General features: G+C 41.8%; 1 protein-coding gene across 1 annotated transcript in view; it reads left to right on the top strand.

The window, feature by feature from the left end:
* LOC115174516 (glutamine--fructose-6-phosphate aminotransferase [isomerizing] 2-like) overlaps positions 1 to 16,916 on the top strand; it is a 31,887-nt gene extending 14,971 nt beyond the window's left edge. The window contains exons 8-18 of the mRNA XM_029733130.1: positions 5,354 to 5,433; positions 7,699 to 7,816; positions 7,909 to 8,072; positions 8,501 to 8,596; positions 12,911 to 13,008; positions 13,107 to 13,227; positions 13,452 to 13,724; positions 13,925 to 14,052; positions 14,290 to 14,457; positions 16,283 to 16,444; positions 16,696 to 16,916. Coding sequence (XP_029588990.1) covers positions 5,354 to 5,433; positions 7,699 to 7,816; positions 7,909 to 8,072; positions 8,501 to 8,596; positions 12,911 to 13,008; positions 13,107 to 13,227; positions 13,452 to 13,724; positions 13,925 to 14,052; positions 14,290 to 14,457; positions 16,283 to 16,444; positions 16,696 to 16,740 — 1,453 coding nt within the window. The 3' untranslated portion in view covers positions 16,741 to 16,916. The remainder of the gene's footprint in view (positions 1 to 5,353; positions 5,434 to 7,698; positions 7,817 to 7,908; positions 8,073 to 8,500; positions 8,597 to 12,910; positions 13,009 to 13,106; positions 13,228 to 13,451; positions 13,725 to 13,924; positions 14,053 to 14,289; positions 14,458 to 16,282; positions 16,445 to 16,695) is intronic.
* The last annotated feature ends 4,014 nt before the right edge of the window (positions 16,917 to 20,930 follow it).

Consider the following 20,930-nt stretch of genomic DNA (forward strand, 5'->3'; position numbering starts at 1 on the left):
GAGGGGTGGCCAGTCCTCTTCTGGCTGTGCCGGGTGGATATTATAACAGAACATGGTCAAGATGTTAAAATGTTCATAAATGACCAGCATGGTCAAATAATAATAATCATAGTAGTTGTCGAAGGTGCAACAAGCACGTCCGGTGAACAGGTCAGGGTTCCATAGCCGCAGGCAGAACAGTTGAAACTGGAGCAGCAGCACGGCCAGGTGGACTGGGGACAGCAAGGAGTCATCATGCCAGGTAGTCCTGAGGCATGGTCCTAGGGCTAAGGTCCTCCGAGAGAAAGAAAGAGAGAAAGAGAGATTTAGAGAGAGCATATTTAAATTCACACAGGACACCGGATAAGACAAGAGAAATACTCCAGATGTAACAGACTGACCCTAGCCCCCCGACACATAAACTACTGCAGCATAAATACTGGAGGCTGAGACAGGAGGGATCAGAAGACACTGTGGCCCCATCCGATGATACCCCCGGACAGGGCCAAACAGGCAGGATATAACCCCACCCACTTTGCCAAAGCACAGCCCCCACACCACTAGAGGGATGTCTCCAACCACCAATTTACCGTCCTAAGACAAGGCCGAGTATAGCCCACAAAGATCCCCACAGCAGGATGCGCCAACCCAGGCATTGACTCGTCGTCTCAGCTATTGCCACAATAAAGCAATAACAGCTTGACTCTATATAGCCCTACATTGATCTTCAGACTGTGTCTCTGCCAAGCTTCTATTCCATCTAATTAATGCGTCATGTATGATGACATCACTCTTCCCTAGCTACAGCTCCCTGCCCAACATAAAGAACTGTGAGAGAAGAGGATACAGTAAACAGAAGGGAAAAAAATAGCGTAATTGAGAAACGTGCCTGTTTTCTTTAAGCCTCGGGTGGGAATTACCCCAGGCAGGTGTAAGCTGTCAAGCACAACAATGACTTAGGGATTTATGATTGTCATTTTTTTTATGGGAGTGTTATGTTATGTTTGAGTACTTTTATCAGGTGCTTTGTGTACACACTGTCATAGGTCCTATTTGACACTGTAGGAATAAAGGCTTGAGCTATATTCAGGTTATTTTTGCCACACCCTCTCCCCTTACCTGTTGCTGTCACACCCATCTGCACCTGCATCAGCCAATCAGAGAAGCACACATAGAGTAATGGGGATGAGAAGGCTAGAAAGATGAGCAGGAACTGAACTCATCCAACTGTAGGGGAGAGGGTGGAAAAGGAGCAAGAAAGTGCTAGAAAAGAAGAGAGACAGCAAAGCTTTGTTCGAATACCCATACTAATATACTATTAGGCCATTTTAGTATACTGTAAACGAACAGTATAATTTCAGTTGAGCATACTAGAGCAACGCTTGTCTACCGGAAATTGATGCTCTTGCTAGCTTGTTAGCATAACAAATTACTAGCTAGACATTTTATGACAAGTGTGTTATTAAATTTAATCTGGAGGGTCAGAGTGCGCTCTGGGCGTTGGTAAACGCAGATCGTTGTCAGATTGTCAGTTCATAAATTCAGAGCGTTTTGCTCTCAGCGCGCACACTGGACGCTAGTGATGGGCCTTCTGGCTCTTTTCAGTGAGCTGGCTCAGCTCACCAAAAAGAGCCGACTCTTTTGGCTCCCAAACGACTCGTTAAAAAAAATTATTGTATTTTTTCAAGTCAAACAGTTTGCGATAGTTTGACTATGATTGGTGTTAAAACCAATCTAATTAAATTATTAAATGAAATCATACTCTACCTTAACCACAATGTATTTAAAAATGCATTGGTTTGAATGAAAAAGAATGCTATTAAACATTTGCATTTAAAGTATAACTTTTTAATGTATACAAACAAAGTGCTTTGAATTAGTTAATTATATTAATTTAAATCTTTTGATTATTCATATCTTATTTAAAATATATATATATATATATATATATACGGGTCTTCTGATATGCGAGCCGGGTCTTAGAGCCGACTCTGTAAGGTATGACGCTGGAGAATAGAAGCAGGTAGAATAGAAGCAGACATTTAATTAGGAACGGACATGCAACAGCGTCAGAACTGGGAAACACAAAGACAGACGACAAACAATGCAGCAGCGGGGAACAGAGCTGGGGAACTGATAAATATAGGGGAGGTAATAAACAGGTGATTGAGTGAGTCCAATATCGCTGAGGCGCGTGACGATGGTAGGCAGGTGCGTAAATGATCTGCGTAAATGATGGTGGCGTAATGGGAAGAGCGGGAGCAGGCCTGACCAGACTCGTTCGCGAACGAGCCATCACTACTTAATTAGCCAAAATACATGCAGTGGACACTATTTCCCAACTTTCAAGGCCCATAATGCAATTCTCCAGAAAGTGTGCGCGGCTTCACAACGTTTTGAGTTTAAGAAAACGGCGGAAATATGCGACCGAAGTCCAACGAGAGCGGATACAAATTCATTTCTTAAACTAATTATGACAAATGTTAAAATGTTGAGCAATGTAATAAAGTAATTACCTTTCAAATAAGTTACGTTATGTTGGCTGACAATTTGTTAGCTACGCTATCCTTACGAACCACAGCAGTATGTACCGGTATTTTAACTAGTTACCTAACGTAGTTGGCTACTAATACATCGAACTTTCCAGGCAGTATATTAACTATCTGCTATCTAACTAACTACCCAACGTTTATTGACTTGATTATTCATATCATGCTTAGCTAAGTGGTATAGTCGTGTGCGTTTCAATTGAGTTAATAGCACTCTCATCTGAGTGTGCCAGAGCGCCGAATAACTGATGAATTTACTAACGCTCAACACCAGTTGAATATGGCCAGTGTCGGTAAACGTCGGCACAAAAAGCGTAATTAAATTGTTGCCAGCAGCACAGTTACATTCACCAATGCTCTGTATTACATTTAAACAGCCTAACCAGCTGGGCGAGAGAAATGGTCAGAGTGAGGTGTTCTCTCATTTGTGTCTGGAAGTAGCTAGCCAACGTTAGCCAGTTAGCTTGGGTGTTTGACTGCCGTTGAACGCTCGGATCACCTCTACTCCAAAGCCAGAGCGTCCAGTAGTGATGGGTCCGGCTGTGTTAGGCTATTAGTGGGTTGTGTTGTACTTACCAGTGTTGGCGGGGTCCGACATGCCAATCAACCTGCTATCAGCCAATCACGGGAATGCCTGGAATGTTCTGATGCCGGGCATGCTGGTGGTTGGCAGGGGGATGGAGCATTGGAAGTTAAGACCAGGTGTAGCCATTGTTATTTTTCTTACGTCTGGCCTTCACAAGAGAAGGTCACGGTTGGTTTGTGGGGTATCGTTCATTTATTTGGCGTGGGCTACGGCCAAACAGTAGCCTGTGCAAAGTTGGATTAATAAACCGTCAATTTGTAAACTTAACTCTCTGTCTGGACAATAGTTCCTTTATGATCAAGTCAGGTCATTACAATATGAATAATCAGAAGATAGCTAGCATTTGTTGCCCAAAGGCTCCCGAGTGGCGCATCGGTCTAAGGCACTGCATCTCAGTGTTAGAGGTGTCACTACAGACTCTGGTTCGATTCCAGGCTGTATCACAAACGGCCGTAATTGGGAGTCCTATAGGGCGGTGCACAATTGGCCCAGCGTCGTCCGAGTTATGGTTTGGCCGGGGTAGGCCGTCATTGTAAATAAGAATTTGTTCTTGACTTACTTGCCTGGTTAAATAAAATAAAATAAGCAGTGAAGCTTGACCGGACCGGGTTATGTGTTGTGAAGCTAGCCACAATAGTGGAAATTGCAGGTGGCCTTCAAAATAAAAGTCCCTCTTTGAAAGCGACGCAATATTTAGACTAGATAATGTTAAAACAAGGTTGGAGTGTTGTAATTTGGAGCAATGAAATGGGGTATTAGTCTACTCAATGACACCCACAGAACACAACTGTAAAGAGTTTATGCAAATATTAGCATCATAGCTCTTATCAGGGACTTTTAGGGAAATCACTTCACAAGTCAGCCTATTGTGGTACTGACAGTCATATTACACTGTACAGCCTTACTTAAGGATTGGGGATGAATTAAATGGTGTATCAGTCTACTCAGTACCCTAGTGCTTTTTTCCCCAACGTCCTCCTCAGAGTTCTCAGACTCCAAAACGTCCACGTTGTATTGTTTTTCCTCTGGAGTAGTGTTCAATACACATAGTAGGTTGACTGGTACTATAAATGTGGCTCAATTCATTGGTTTCAGAGTCCCGCAATAAGAGCTATGATGCTAATGTTCTCTGGGTGTCACCGAGTAGACTGATACCCCATGTCATTGATCCACAATCCATATGCAATTCTAAAGTCTAATACAGCCATTGTGATTACAACAGATTTGTCAAATTATTGTATTTTGTTGATTTTCTTTAACATTCCAACCTAGTTTGGCATGATCTATTCAATTATGGCATAATTCCACTATACGTATTAATTTGCATCACTGTCAATGACAGACTTTTATTTTGATAGACGTTTATTTTGATGGCGAACCGCACGTTCCACTATTGTGGCTAATTCTTATTGTGGCCAGCTTCACATAGGTGGGTCCGACCATTAATCAAATAAGATCTGTCATATAAATTAGGGGTATTTTAGATGATGACACCTAGCTATATAGTTAGCTAGCTAACTGTAGCTACTGAAACAGATTATGTCGTTTTGCTATATTTTTGGGGAAGAACATTGTTTGCATCCATCAGCTAGCTAGCTTTTTTTATGACCAGCACTGTACAGAGCTTGGTGAAGTGTCTGCGCTCGTACGGCAGCGGCAAGTGCGCGAGACAAAACTTTACCAGCATCATAGCATACCAATCGGTGAATCGTTGTGTCAAATGAAATACGAGTGATAGTGTAATCAATGTGTAATAACTACGTAAAAAAAATTATGAACGTGTTAAATTATTATGTGACGTGCAGTCATAGTCAGGTCCTGCTTGGTCAACAAGCTTATTTCACGAGTCAAATAGTTTTTTTTCTTAACATTTAACTAGGCAAGTCAGTTAAGAACAAATTCTTATTTACAATGATGGCCTACTCCATCATAGCCGGATGTGATACAGCCTGGATTCGCATCAGGTACTGTAGTGACGTCTCTTGCACTGAGATGCAGTGCCTTAGACCACTGCGCCACTCTGGAGCATGTATTTAACATGCATCTTTTTTGACACATAAAGACCTAAACGGCTTCCACAGTGTGTGTGTGTGTGTGTGCACGTGCATTTGTGTTTGTTCTCTCACACAAATCTAACAATTTATCTCCTAACCCCTCTGTCTTTCTCATGCTCGCCCTCTCTTTTCCCCTTTCTCCCTACCCATCTATCCATCCCCCTTTCTCTGTCTATATCCTTCAGGAGAGGAAGTCCTCTGCTCATTGGTGTGCGGAGCAAGTATGAGCTGTCTGCAGAGCACATTCCAATCCAGTACAACACTGGTGAGCTCTGTTCCCCTCTATCAGACATGATCACTTTACAGTGTTCTTAAACCTCTCAGTTACAGTGATCTTAAACCTCTCAGTCACTGTTCCCACAAACGTGACTGTGTTATCAACCTTAAACACATCGTATTTCAATCAAACCACATCGCAACACATTCGGTTACATTATCTTCACGCACCGATCTCTTTGAGATACGAGGGCGTAACTCGAACTATAAATATTGCACATGAGATTTGCATGAAAAGTTCCGTTATATGTCTGTAGTTCAAGTCCCGATTCAGGTCAATATGAAACACCCATAAATTAACTAATTAACTAACCAACTCATAAGCTAACCAACCAACCAGTCAGCTAACGTAATGCAGTTGTTCCAAGCTAATGCCCGTCAGAGCTATCTGTTTGTGAGCAGTATCTGTATCTGTGTCCTAACACTTAACAGTTGCAGTACTTACCATCTGATCCAGACTAATGGTTATGAAAGCCTGTTCTCCTGTGTGTGATAACATGTCATAATCTAAGCCTAATCCCGTTTTGTCCGTAGCTCCGTACTACTCTGTCCTGAGGGACTGTGCAGTTAATCCAGTGGTCCCAGAGGGACAGAGGGCCACTGAGCCCATATGTGCGCCAACTACCGAATAAACACTTGGGTGTTGTGGCTTGATCTCTGACTTGGTGTTCAGATTACTGTACTGTTGGAGCTAAAAACATAAACATTTCGCTGCACCTGATAACATCTGCAAAATATGTGTACTTTACTAATAACATTTGATTGAACCACCTATTAAGAATTGCATGACTCACAACAATCAGATACCCTTAAATCAGACTAATGTCTCCAATGAATCAACTGTTGCATGATTGCATGAAACTACTCTCCAACGAGTCAAGTGCAAAAATGACAAGATTCATATTTTAAAAAATATATACAGTACCAGTCAAAGGTTTGGACACACCTACTCATTCAGGTTTTTTTCTTTGTTTTTACTATTTTCTACATTGTAGAATAATTGTAAAGACATCAAAACTATTACATAACACCTATGGAATCATGTAGTAACCAAAAAAGTGTTAAACATATATTTTAGATTCTTCAAAGTAGCCACCCTTTGCCTTGATGATATACAATATATTTAGCTTTGTTTAACACTTTTTTGGTTACTACATGATTCCATATGTGTTATTTCATAGTTTTGATGTCTTCACTATTATTCTACAATGTATAAAATAGTAAAAAATAAACAAAAAACCCTGGAATGAGTAGGTGTGTCCAAACCTTTGACTGGTACTGTATGTGTTTGAGAAATCACACTTGCTTCTTGTGGAAATGCCAATACTGTGTTGAACCTCTATGGGATATCATAGCCCTCTCCAAATTATACATTTAAAATATGTTTCTTGACATGTGTGTCACAATAAATCTGCCCCTTACCTACTCATTCAGTTAATACCAGTCATGGGTTTGGTGTGTTATGTTCTCTTTTTGTGTATCAACAATCTGGAGACAGAACACCCTGTAGGTATGTTGACTGTGTCTTCACCTGTTTACTTAACTACGCTCAGATGTATTATTGCAGTTTCTAGATGGAGACTGGGGTCAGGTCTAAAGTCCAATGAGAAAGGAATGAGGAAGAGAAGTAGATAATGGGTTGCTTCTCTCAATACTATAAAGTGGCTTCCTTCTCTCTGCTCCTTTCCCTCATCTCTTTTAAAACACAGGATATGTGAAAGCATTATAGTGGATGCCTACTGTAAATTCTCCTGTGGAGTACAGATGAAGGAAAAGAGACGAGGAGAGAACAAGGTCATTTATCGCTATTGGGGACTAATACTCCTGGCCCCATCATGACTGCAGTGCTCTACTGTAACTGTGCTAAAGGGCAAACGTCCCTCAACTGCGTTCAGTCACCTTATAAATAATATGTGAGTTTGAACCTCCATCTGATTATTAATTCCAGAATCTTCTGAAGCAATGTAAATGTAACCAGATAATTAGCATGTTCATTTATGGTCAAAGGAGCCTTGGCTCAGATGGCTCCTCTCCACTGTTGTTTGTCAATCACAATCATGAACTTGTTTTGGTTTGCAACTATTGGGTTAAAACAGCTGTTACCAGTTTATGAAAAATGACAAAATATTTTAGGTGGAAAGTTCAAGTATAGCAGAAGTGTTGATTTCAGTGATCCATCTCTGGTTGTTCCAGTGCTCAGTTTGAACCATGAACCCTAACCCCTGCCCTATACCCCCTGCCCTCTGTCGAGTAGCTATGTTCAAAGAGGGGGTCCAGGAAAAGAACAGCCATAACCGGCCAGATATCTCCAATGCTGTGAATTCCGTTGAAGACGGCAAGGCTGTGGAGTACTACTTTGCTTCTGACGCTAGGTGAGCTGAAAGCCCTAGGTGTGTGTGTGGCGCATGCATTTGTGCTTGTCTCGTGATCCTTTTTTCTTCCTCCTCTCGCTCTCCCTGCTCAGTGCCATCATAGAGCACACCAACAAGGTGATCTACCTGGAGGATGATGATATAGCAGCTGTTGTAGGGGGGAAGCTGTCCCTCCATAGGCTGAACCGCCTGGCAGGGGAGGTTCCTGTCCGGGCCATCCAGACCCTCCAGATGGAATTGCAGGAGATCATGAAAGGTCAGAGGTTAGAGGTCATAGGGCTCGTCGCCATGGAAACCTGAGGGTTAATTAGGAGTAGGTTAGAGGGTCCCAGGCCCTACACACTGACCTAGGGTCAGTTCTGTGCAAGGTTAAGGTGCAATATTTAGGATTTGAGGAGGGAACGCTGATTCTCAGTATGTACCTAAGGGGACCTTAAACCTAGAGCCGGTCAGTATCGATACCTTCCCATTCACAAACACATGTCAAAGATAAGGTCTAATGTCATACTAGTGAAATGTCTGATTTTACACAGAGAACACATACCCATTTGGCCACACATACTGTACTGAAGCTGCTATAGCTCTAAGAACACTAGAATAAGATCTCCCTCTGCTGACGTTAGTGAGTAACTACACCTGTGACCTAACCACTGTCCCTATTGTGTCCTTATCTTTTCTGTGCAGGTAACTTTGAGGCGTTCATGCAAAAGGAGATCTTTGAACAGCCAGAGTCTGTGTTCAACACCATGAGGGGGCGGATCTGCTTCGACACCAACAAAGGTAGCTTACCATGACGATATCATATCCTGATCCGGTCCCTCCCTATTGTTCCAGGATGCTGATGGCACAGTGCCCTAGGCTCAATCAATATTAGCACAGCAATTCATAGAGGCATACGTTATTAAAAACAATAACTATGTTTTATGTAAGAAGTAGGCATTGGTCTGAAGCCAAAAAAGAAAGGAAATTCACATTAGCACCACAATGCCTACGTCAACGTCTACCAAGGTTTTCCAGCACACAGCTTTGACCTACCACTGTAGCTATGTTGGTCTATTGTACTTCAAACAATGTGTAGGCAGGTTGCTTAGGATTCAAACTTTCTCAAACAGCCTAATTCACAGTCTTAAGATGAGGTGCACCCACAATAATGTGACTTGTACTGCATACCAGGTAAATTATTGGATTCTTCACACACCACACTAAGACATTATCCCATTCCACTACCTTTTCAAGGTTTATTTGTTTATATGACAGCAAGCTTTTATACTTACAAGATCATCAGGCTTGATAGAGTGAGCTGTTTTGTCTTGTAGTAATGTGGTGCCTACTGGGATTTCATTAAATATTTTTCTTAACAAAATATTTCATATTTTTTTGGTCAGTAGGTGGCCTACATAACATGTCACTCATTACTGTAGATATAGAGGTCTATAGAGCCTGTCTGCATTCTTGATTTCTGTAACCGTTTACCTGTGTAATATTGTCATATGCTCACAACTACTTGTTTTGCATACATGGGCCTGTTTTACCAATTGCTGTACTGATCAATGGGCAGTGAATATGTAGTCCAAAGTTATGTTTGTATTTGTATTTATTTTTGCAATAAAGATGGTGACGCTACAATAATAGACATTTACAATAGGCCTATATCAAAAAATACATTCAGCCTAATGATAAATATATATATACAGTACATGCAGTACCAGTCAACAGTTTGGACACAGCTACTCATTCCAGGGTTTTTCTTAATTTTTTCTATTTTCTACATTGTAGAATTAAGAAAAACCCTTGAATGAGTAGGTGTCCAAATTTTTGACTGGTACTGTATACAGTGTCTTCGGAAAGTACTCAGACCCCTTGACTTTTCCACATTTTGTTACTTTACAGCCTAATTCTAAAATTGATTTATTGTTTTTTTCCCACATCTGCACACAATATGACAAAGCAAAAACAGGTTTATAGAAATGTTTCGAAATTTATTACAAATAATAATCGGAAATATGACATTTACAAAAGTATTCAGACCCTTTACTCTGTACTTTGTTGAAGCACCTTTGGCAGCGATTACAGCATTGAGTCTTCTTGGGTATGACGCTACAAGCTTGGCACACCTGTATTTGGAGAATTTTTCCCAGTCTTCTCTGCAGATCCTCTCAAGCTCTGGCAGGTTGGATGGGGAGGGTTGTTGCACAGCTATTATCAGGTCTCCAGAGATGTTCGATCGGGTTCAAGTCTGGGCCACTTAAGTACATTCAGAGACTTGGCATGAAGCCACTTCTGCGTTGTCCTGACTAGTCTTCCAGTCCCTGCCGCTGAAAAACATCCGACAGCATGATGCTGCCACCACCGTGCTTCACTGTAGGGATGGTGCCAGGTTTTCACCAGACGTGACGCTTGGCATTCAGGCCAAAGAGGTCAATCTTGTTTTCATCAGATCAGAGAATCTTGTTTCTCATGTTCTGAGAGTCTTTAGGTTCCTTTTGGCAAACTACAAGCGGGCTGCCGTGTGCCATTTACTGAGGAGTGGCTTCCGTCTGGCCACTCTTCCATAAAGGCCTGATTGGTGGAGTGCTGCAGAGATGGTTGTCCTTTTGGAAGGTTCTCCCATCTCCACATTCCAAACTTCTTCCATTTAAGAATGATGGAGGCTACTGTTTTCTTGGGGACCTTCAATGATGCAGATATTCCCCACATCAGTGCCTCGACACAATCTTGTCTCGGAGGTCTACTGACAATTCCTTCGACCTCATGGCTTGGTTTTTGCTCTGACATTCACTGTCAACTGTGGGACCTTATATAGACAGTTGTGTGCCTTTCCAAATCATGTCCATTCAGTTGAATTTACCACAGTTGGACTCCAATCAAGTTATAGAAACATCTCAAGGATGATGAATGGAAACAGGATGCACCTGAGCTCAATTTCAAGTCTCATAGCAATGGGTCTGAATTTCTGTTTTTTATTTTTAATACATTTGCTAAAATAAAAAATAAAAAACAGACGTGACAGAGTCTGGAGACGCCGTGGAGAATGTTCTGCTGCCTGCAACATCCTCCAGCATGACCGGTTTGGCGGTGGGTCAGTCATGGTGTGGGGTGGAATTTCTTTGGGGGGCCGCACAGCCCTCCATGTGCTTGCCAGAGGTAGCCTGACTGCCATTAGGTACCGAGATGAGATCCTCAGACCCCTTGTGAGACCATATGCTGGTGCGGTTGGCCCTGGGTTCCTCCTAATGCAAGACAATGCTAGACCTCATGTGGCTGGAGTGTGTCAGCAGTTCCTGCAAGAGGAAGGCATTGATGCTATGGACTGGCCCGCCATTCCCCAGACCTGAATCCAATTGAGCACATCTGGGACATCATGTCTCGCTCCATCCACCAATGCCACGTTGCACCACAGACTGTCCAGGAGTTGGCGGATGCTTTAGTCCAGGTCTGGGAGGAGATCCCTCAGGAGACCATCCGTCACCTCATCAGGAGCATGCCCAGGCGTTGTAGGGAGGTCATACAGGCACGTGGAGGCCACACACACTACTGAGCCTCATTTTGACTTGTTTTAAGGACATTACATCAAAGTTGGATCAGCCTGTAGTGTGGTTTTCCACTTTAATTTTGAGTGTGACTCCAAATCCAGACCTCCATGGGTTGATAAATTGGATTTCCATTGATTATTTTTGTGTGATTTTGTTGTCAGCACATTCAACTATGTAAAGAAAAAAGTATTTAATAAGATTATTTCTTTCATTCAGATCTAGGATGTGTTGTTTAAGTGTTCCCTTTATTTTTTTGAGCAGTATATATATACACACACACTATTTTACTGTAAAGTCCATAATCCCACTGAAGAGTACAAATTAGGCTGTTTGAGAAGGTTTGAATCCCAAGCAACATGCCTACACATTGTTTTAAGTACAATTAACCAAAATAGTTACTCTAGTAGGTCAAAGCTGTGTGCTGGAAAACCTTAGTAGAGCATGGTTGAAGTAGGCATTGTGGTGCTCAGAAATTTCCTATATTTTCAGGCTTCAGACCAATGCCAACTTCTCATTTAAAACATCGTTTTTTACACTGGAAAGTGATTTTATGTTAATGGTGAATTGTACAACATTTCCACACACAAAGGCAGATCTTTTTAGCAACCAAAAGGCTGTCATTGGAAATGCTGTTCTAACCTGTAACAAAATGTCTGGATCTTAGTGGCATAGGTGGTGTGCTTGCATAACTGCAAGGGTTGCTTGGTTTAAACCCTGGTCTGCTGAATGTTGCCCTCTAAAATCAGTTTTGAACTAACTAGATTGGGACAGTCTTACATTGTAAAATGACTTCCCATTCAAAGCAACTCCGATTGACTTTTGAAGGTCTTAGCTCAGCCAAAAAGGTAGCACCTTGTTGGTTCTCTTTTGGCACGTGAGAGCGATAACTTATAAATGTAATCAAAACTGTTGTCCTTACAAACTTATTCAGTCAGAAAGGTAGCAAGTGTAATGGTCACGTTATGGACCTGTAGTCTTGTTCTTATCCGACGCCTAGACATTGAGCTAGGTCGGGGCAACAAATCATATTTTTTCCAAATGCTATCGACCCTGTTCAAAATCCGGTATGCGGTATTTGCACATTCAAGGTGATTTGCACTCTCCCCTTCACCATTTTCATCGACATTGGTATCATATTGGATTAGATATGATGATAGGGACATTTGAATATAACATTGAGCTTCAACCAAAGCCTACGCGACAATAATTAACAGTTACTATGTGGAAGTATAGGCCTACTGTGCTGTAAGACTGGAGATGTGCCACAACTGCAAAACATTTATTTATAAACCAATACAAACACTCACTTACTATGTGACCCCCTATTCCCGAGCCTCAGATATCAAAACCTAAAAATAAAAAAAAATGCATCATCTTTTTTTTAAATATTATTATATGTTAAAGCAAAAAGGTAGAATAAACAGCTTTGGACAAATAAAAACATTGTTAAAGCAATTCCAACATATTCACATAAAACCCCTAAATATCTGAACAATATCCCTCTCACCTCTTGGCTCTATATGCTGATGGTCTCCTCTCTTCTGTCCTGTCTTGTCCTCAGTGATCCTGGGGGGATTGGAGGATCACCTGAAGGAGATCAAACGCTGCAGACGCCTCATCATGATTGGCTGTGGAACCAGCTTCCATGCTGCCGTGGCTGTAAGTGAACCAACCAGAAGTGCGATTGAGAAGGAGAAAGGAAAGATGATGATGATGGTGATGACTTCTTCTCTTCCCCTCTCCCCTTCACCTCTCAGACCAGACAAGTTCTGGAGGAGCTGACAGAGCTCCCTGTCATGGTGGAGCTGGCTAGCGACTTCCTAGACCGCAACACGCCCGTCTTCAGAGACGACGTCTGCTTCTACATCAGCCAATCAGGTAATGCCATACTGCGTTGGTGGGTAGACTGCTATTTATATTTTATTGCTAGTGTTTCATAAAACGCTAGTGTTTTTGTTATTTTACTCTCTATGGTGGAGACTGTGGATACTCTGATAAAATAGAATGCTAGTACAGAGACTATAATCTGTTGGATAGGGGAGAATTCTAGTGTTTGTATGAATGCTAAGTTGCCTCTGTCCTCTGCTCCTTCCTCCCCTCAGGTGAGACAGCAGACACCCTGATGGCTCTGAGGTACTGTAAGGATAGAGGTGCTCTGACGGTGGGGGTCACCAACACAGTGGGCTCCTCCATCTCCAGAGACACAGACTGCGGGGTGCATATCAATGCTGGGCCAGAGATAGGGGTTGCCAGCACCAAGGCCTATACCAGCCAGTTTGTGGCTCTCATCATGTTTGGTCTGATGATGAGTGAGGACAGGATCTCCCTGCAGACAAGGAGGCTGGAGATCATCAATGGACTCAGGATACTCCCAGGTGAGTCTATAAACCACAACGCCCACTGTGATAATGTTTAACCCATTATAACCTTCTCACTGTAACCAACATGATATCACTATGACTAACCCACTTTAACCAATATACTGCCTGATCTCACCAGCAAAAACACCACTTTGTTGTTTTTACTAGACCTCTCTTTTTCACCCCCTATCGCTCTCCTCCCCTCCCTCTCTCAGAGTTGATCAAGAAAGTGTTGACTCTGGATAAGAACATCAAGTCCATAGCAGATGAGCTATATGAGCAGAGGTCTTTGCTGGTCATGGGCCGAGGCTTCAACTACGCTACCTGTCTAGAGGGGGCACTGGTGAGAACAGATCTAGCATTAGCTTACCCACCCCAAATACTAACCCTCAACCGTTATAGGAAACATGAAAAACTGACCTTAGGTCAGCGTCCATCTAGGGGCAATGTTTGGCATTTTCTCCTCTTTTGCGCTTCTTTATATACCATTAAACCTCTATATATACACACAATATATGCACACTCTGACATGATAATACTGATTATTATGTCATTTAACTGATTGATTCTTCCCATACAGAAAATCAAGGAAATCCCCTACATGCATTCAGAGGGCATCCTGGCTGGGGAGCTGAAGCACGGTCCTCTGGCTCTGATTGACAAGCACATGCCGGTCATCATGATCATCATGAGAGACGCCTGCTACACCAAGTGTCAGAACGCACTGCAGCAAGTCACAGCCAGATCGGTACGTCACATTACTCACTCACATAGGCTGCATTTAGAAAGGCAGCCAAATTAATTGGTCTTTTGACCAATCACATCAGATCTTTTTACATCAGATTTTTTTCAGCGCTGGAGACCAATTATCCGAATTTGGCTGCCTGTCTATCAACGCAACCTTATTCACATATTCAGATACACAGCTAAATACACACACCCACAACTAAAACTTGCTCAGTAGGGGCATTTCGATGTAAAAAGTCCCATGAGCACTAACATGTAAAGTTCATAGGAGCATATCACATTTGGTGTCAAATTAAAGCTAAAAGTCTATTTTATTTTAATCATGATTTTTTTATTTAACCTTTATTTAACTAGGCAAGTCAGTTAAGAACACATTCTTATTTTCAATGACGGCCTAGGAACAGTGGGTTAACTGCCTTGTTCAGGGACAGAACGACAGATTTTTACCCTTGTCAGCTCGGGGATTTGATCTAGCAACCTTTCAGTTACTGGCCCAACTGTCTAACCACTAGGCATATGTACATTTCTTTCAACCATTTTCCATCATAAAAATGTGGGAAAGGCAAAGGCTTTGATTTCTGGTCAAACAGATGGAAAGGGGGCCTTAGAAAACGTCTTAAAAAGGTATTAGAAATACATCAAAACACAATAATGCTGAAGTAAAGACCCCAGCCAACTAATATCAACATTTACATTTCGTTTTGTTGAAATGATTTGCCTTCTGTAAGTTTAAGAAATATTGCCTAGTGTCTTATCATTCTTTTACAAAAACCCACATATCTTGAAGATATTTTCCAATTTCTCTCATGAGGGAGGATAATCAAAGTTCACAGAAGTAACAAGTGAAGGTTAACCTGCCAATTAGTTATAGTGTTTTTACTGATAACAATTTGTTTATGATTTATTAAGTGATTAAAACGCTTCATTCTGTTACCAAATCGGTAAAGAAAAGTAGATTAGATTGTAGGTCAGTACAATACAGTACTCTACTGTAGTTTCTAGTAAAGTTTAGTACAGTACAGCACACTAGCGTAGACGACAATATAATTGACTATATTGCACTGTACTTTACTGTACTGTATTTAACTATACTGTACTAAACTCTACTGTACTGTACTAAACTCTACTGTACTGTATTGAACTATACTGTACAGTACTGTACTCTACTTTGTTGTGCTTTGCTGTACTGTGATGTCCAAACTTGTGGAACATGGACGTCTATGATTGGTACAGATTTGTTCCGGTCTGGACTAACCAAATGTGGTCTTGTTTGAGGATGGAGCTCATTTGAATAATAGCCAGTGTGCAGAAAAATACCCAAACATGCAAAGGAGGATAGGAAATGTTCTACCTTTCTAGAAAAACATTGGGACATTCATTATTATGCATTTCTGTATAGAACAGATCAGGGACCCATGATGTCTTTCTGTTACCGGGTGTTAATCTTCTTCACTTACTGAAGTTCAACCACCAAAATATATTTTTTCACAAAACAAGGTTTTTGGAATATGTGGTCACATAAAGAACTGAGGGAGGTTTGACCTTCATTCTGTTACCAAACGTTACATCTGCACTGTTTTTCGAGTAAATGTGTTTGTCAAATTTTCTGTGGTAATTGTTAAAAGTAGTCATTGTGCATAGAGTTGTATGGTTTGTTTAACTTTGCAATCAATGTTTTTTTTGTTTATCATACTTTTAAAGTGAAACATCTGAGTCTCAGCATCATTCTGTTACCATTGAATTGCACCAAGACAAACATACATACAACCACAGGCACACACACAGCCTGACTATCAAAAGCCTTGAATAATCTCTTTCACCCTCAGGGGCGGCCGATTATCCTGTGTTGCCAGGATGACCCAGAGGTGTCTAAGAATGCGTATAAGACCATTGAGCTGCCTCAGACAGTGGACTGTCTCCAGGGCATCCTCAGTGTCATCCCTCTGCAACTCTTGTCCTTTCACCTGGCCGTACTGCGAGGATACGACGTGAGTCTACCATTACAACCTACCTTGTCTTACTGCAATCTTTTCCTTTGCTCACAGACATCCATTACCGTACCTTTTTCACTCCCAGTATTTACTCTGATTTTATTTCGATTTCATTGCAACAAGCATTAAAATCGACAGTTACTCACAAAATCAACTATGCTGTATGTTTATCTAGTCTTGTGTTGTTTCCTTTACTCCTCAGTTTTGAGCTGGTTTAATGGCTGTGTCTCTCTTTCCTCTGGTTGTAGGTGGACTGTCCCAGGAACCTGGCCAAGTCTGTCACAGTGGAGTAGAACCAGGCAGAAGGCAGTAGAGGCAACATCATTGCTCTGCTGAGGAGAGAGACAGAGGAGGCGAAGCCATCAAAGTGCAATTATGTGTGTAGAAGGTGTTTGTGTGTGTTTTTGGTTTGACCATCCTTGTGGGGACTAGAAGTAAAACAAGGATAGTAAAACAAGGCAAATTGGGATAAGGGGGGACATTTTGCTGATCAACACAAGGAAAAAGGCTAATTTAGGCTTAGGGGTTAGGTTTAGGGTTAGAGTTACAATTAGGGTTAGGGTTAGAATTAAGGTTAGGGGTTAGGGTTAAGAGTTAAGTTTAGGGGTTAAGGGTTAGGGAAAATATAATTTTGAATGGAAATCAATTTTATGGTACCCACAAGGATATTAAAACAAACGTGTGTGTGTGTGTGTGTGTGTATGCGTGCGTGTGTGAATAGAGGGACGTGACATTTTTAAAGCACAGAAATGTGAAGTCCTATTGACACACTTGAGGCGATGCCATTGACCTTTTGGGCCTTTTGCTCTCTCTATCTCACAAAACTTTGACCATCTGTCAAATCAGCATTATCTCCAATAATGCCTCCAAAGCAAGATCCTTTCACTATACAGTACTGTGCACACTGTGCCTTGTACCAAATTTGTGCCTTGTCCACAAACAGTTGAGCCAAAAATACATAGTGTAGGAGTAATGCATTTAGTTGGTGTATTGAAGTGCTTACAATTGTGCAATATGGGAGGCATTGTGAATGTTTTCGATAATATTATCGTTGTTAAATGGGTTCTCTGTCCCGTGGGAGTTTATTAGCTTTGCATCTTGGGGAGTGTAGGCTATTCCATAGCATTCTGTTATCCAGCAGAGCCAATAGCTAGCATATTGTAGGGAACTATTCTGAAAAGCTCTATGTAGGCTATTTGGATATATCACTTGTGATGTAGGGCCTACACACATTGCTTTGGTGTACTGTACACAAAAAAATGCATTCCTTGCAGTCCCATAATCAAGGGGCACTTTTTTTTAATCACTCCTTTGTCAGAGTGAATCTAATATGATTTTACTCATGAGGGGATTACTGTTCATCATCTACACTCCAATCTGTTGAAAAGGGCCGGATGATACTGCTACAGGCTTGTAAGATACTATAAGAATTACACTTCCTTTCATTCACTACCCTTTCATTAATCATTATTCTCAGTTTAGTCATTGTATGGCGTTCATCATTGCAATCATATTATGTTGTCTGTCATGCAGCGTTGTGAGAGACATCTCTGTCCTATTCTATGAAGACTGTTTGGGGTCCATTTGCTTATTTATGTATGAAACCAATTGGTTGCGCTTACTTTTATAGTGGATTTAATCTCCCAGAGTGTAATCCACAACGGCAATATTGACATGCCCTAACTCTTGTTGTCGAAAATGTGAGGCACTTCCCTTGACATCTCAATATAAGACTGATATGCATAAAGTGGTATGAATTGTAGTTTTGTACTGTATAGGGTAAAACATGTTATATTGAGATGTACTTTAGTTAATGTATTTATCAGCTTTTATGGGGGTTAAAGAAAGTTGGCTGGTTTATCACAAACTATGATTGTATTTTATAATATACAATCATATACACATATATATATATATATATATATATATATATATAGCCCTTCTAACATCAGCTGATATATCAAAGTGCTGTACAGAAACCCAGCTTAAAACCCCAAACAGCAAGCAATGCAGGTGTAGAAGCACGGTGGCTAGGAAAAACTCCCTAGAAAGGCCAAAACCTAGGAAGAAACCTAGAGAGGAACCAGGCTATGAGGGGTGGCCAGTCCTCTTCTGGCTCTCCCGGGTGGAGATTATAACAGAACATGGCCAAGATGTTCAAATGTTCATAAATGACCAGCATGGTCAAATAATAGTAATGAGAGTGAACAGGTCAGGGTTCCATAGCCGCAGGCAGAACAGTTGAAACTGGAGCAGCAGCACGGCCAGGTGGACTGGGGACAACAAGGAGTCATCATGCCAGGTAGTCCTGAGGCATGGTCCTAGGGCTCAGGTCCTGCGAGAGAGAAAGAAAGAGAGAATTAGAGAGCATACTTAAATTCACACAGGACATCGGATAAGACAGGGGAAATACTCCAGATATAACAGACTGACACTAGCCCCCCGACACAAACTACTGCAGCATAAATACTGGAGGCTGAGACAGGAGGGGTCAGGAGACACTGTGGCCCAATCCGATGATACCCCCGGACAGGGCCAAACAGGCAGGATATAACCCCACCCACTTTGCCAAAGCACAGCCCCCACACCACTAGAGGGATATCTTCAATCACCAACTTACCATCCTGAGACAAGGCCGAGTATAGCCCACAAAGATCTCTGCCACGGCACAACCCAAGGGGGGGGGCGCCAACCCAGACAGGAAGACCACGTCAGTGACTCAACCCACTCAAGTGACGCACCCCTCCTAGGGACAGCATGGAAGAGCACCAGTAAGCCAGTGACTCAGCCCCTGTAATAGGGTTAGAGAAAGAGAATTCCAGTGGAGAGAGGGAAACCGGCCAGGCAGAGACAGCAAGGGTGCTACCGGTCAAAGGTTTGGGGTCACTTAGAAATGTTCTTGTTTTTATAAGAAAAGCACTTTTGTCCATTAAAATAACATAAAATTGATCGGAAATACAGTGTAGACATTGTTAATGTTGTAAATGACTAATGTAGCTGGAAAAGGCAGATTTTTAATGGAATATCGACATAGGCGTACAGAGGCCCATTATCAGCAACCATCACTCCTGTGTTCCAATGGCACATTGTGTTAGCTAATCGAAGTTAATCATTTTAAAAGGTTAATTGATCATTAGAAAACCCTTTTGCTATTATGTTAGCACAGCTGAAAACTGTTGTCCTGATTAAAAAAGCAATACAACTGGCCTTTAGACTAGTTGAGTATCTGGAGCATCAGCATTTGTGAGTTCGATTACAAGCTCAAAATGGCCAGAAACAAAGACCTTTCTTCTTCTGAAGCTTGTCAGACTATTCTTGTTCTGAGAAATGAAGGCTATTCCATGCGAGAAATTGCCAAGAAACTGAAGATCTCGTACACCGCTGTGTACTACTCCCTTCACAGAACAGCGCAAGTTGGCTCTAACCAGAGTAGAAAGAGGAGTGGGAGGCCCCGGTGCACAACTGAGCAAGAGGACAAGTACATTAGAGTGTCTAGTTTGAGAAACAGATGCTTCACAAGTCCTCAACTGGCAGCTTCATTAAATAGTACCCGCAAAACACCAGTCTCAACGTCAACAGAGACGAGGCGACTCTGGGATGCTGACTTTGAGCCAGAGTTCCTCTGTCCAGTGTCTGCTCTTTTGACCATCTTAATCTTTTATTGGTCAGTCTGAGATATGGCTTTTTCTTTGCGACTGCCTAGAAGGCCAGCATTTCTCAGCCAGTTGAAATCATGAATCAGCTGGCATCATTTTTATGGATACAGTGGCTTGCGAAAGTATTCACCCCCCTTGGCATTTTTCCTATTTTGTTGCCTTACAACCTGGAATTAAAATGGATTTTTGGGGGGTTTGTATCATTTGATTTACACAGTATGCCTACCACTTTGTAGATGCAAAATATTTTTTATTATGAAATAAGACATGCATAACTAACTATTCACCCCCCCAAAGTCAATACTTTGTAGAGACACCTTTTACAGCAATTACAGCTGCAAGTCTCTTGGGGTATGTCTCTCTAAGCTTGGCACATCTAGCCCCTGGGATTTTTGCCCATTCTTCAAGGCAAAACTGCTCCAGCTCCTTCAAATTGGATGGGTTCCAATCTTTAAGTCATACCACAGATTCTCAATTGGATTGAGGTCTGGGCTTTGACTAGGCCATTCCAAGACATTTAAATATTTCCCCTTAAACCACTCAAGTGTTGCTTTAGCAGTATGCTTAGGGTCATTGACCTGCTGGAAGGTGAACCTCCATCCCAGTCTCAAATATCTGAAGACTGAAACAGGTTTCCCTCAAGAATTTCCATGTATTTAGCGCCATCCATCATTCCTTCAATTCTGACCAGTTTCCCAGTCCCTGCCGATTAAAAACATCTCCACAGCATGATGCTGCCACCACCATGCTTCACTGTGGGGATGGTGTTCTCGGGGTAATGTGAGGTGTTGGGTTTGCGCAAGACATAGTGTTTTCCTTGATGGCCA

Source organism: Salmo trutta, chromosome 3 (assembly GCF_901001165.1).
Source record: "Salmo trutta chromosome 3, fSalTru1.1, whole genome shotgun sequence".
Lineage (NCBI taxonomy): Eukaryota > Metazoa > Chordata > Actinopteri > Salmoniformes > Salmonidae > Salmo > Salmo trutta.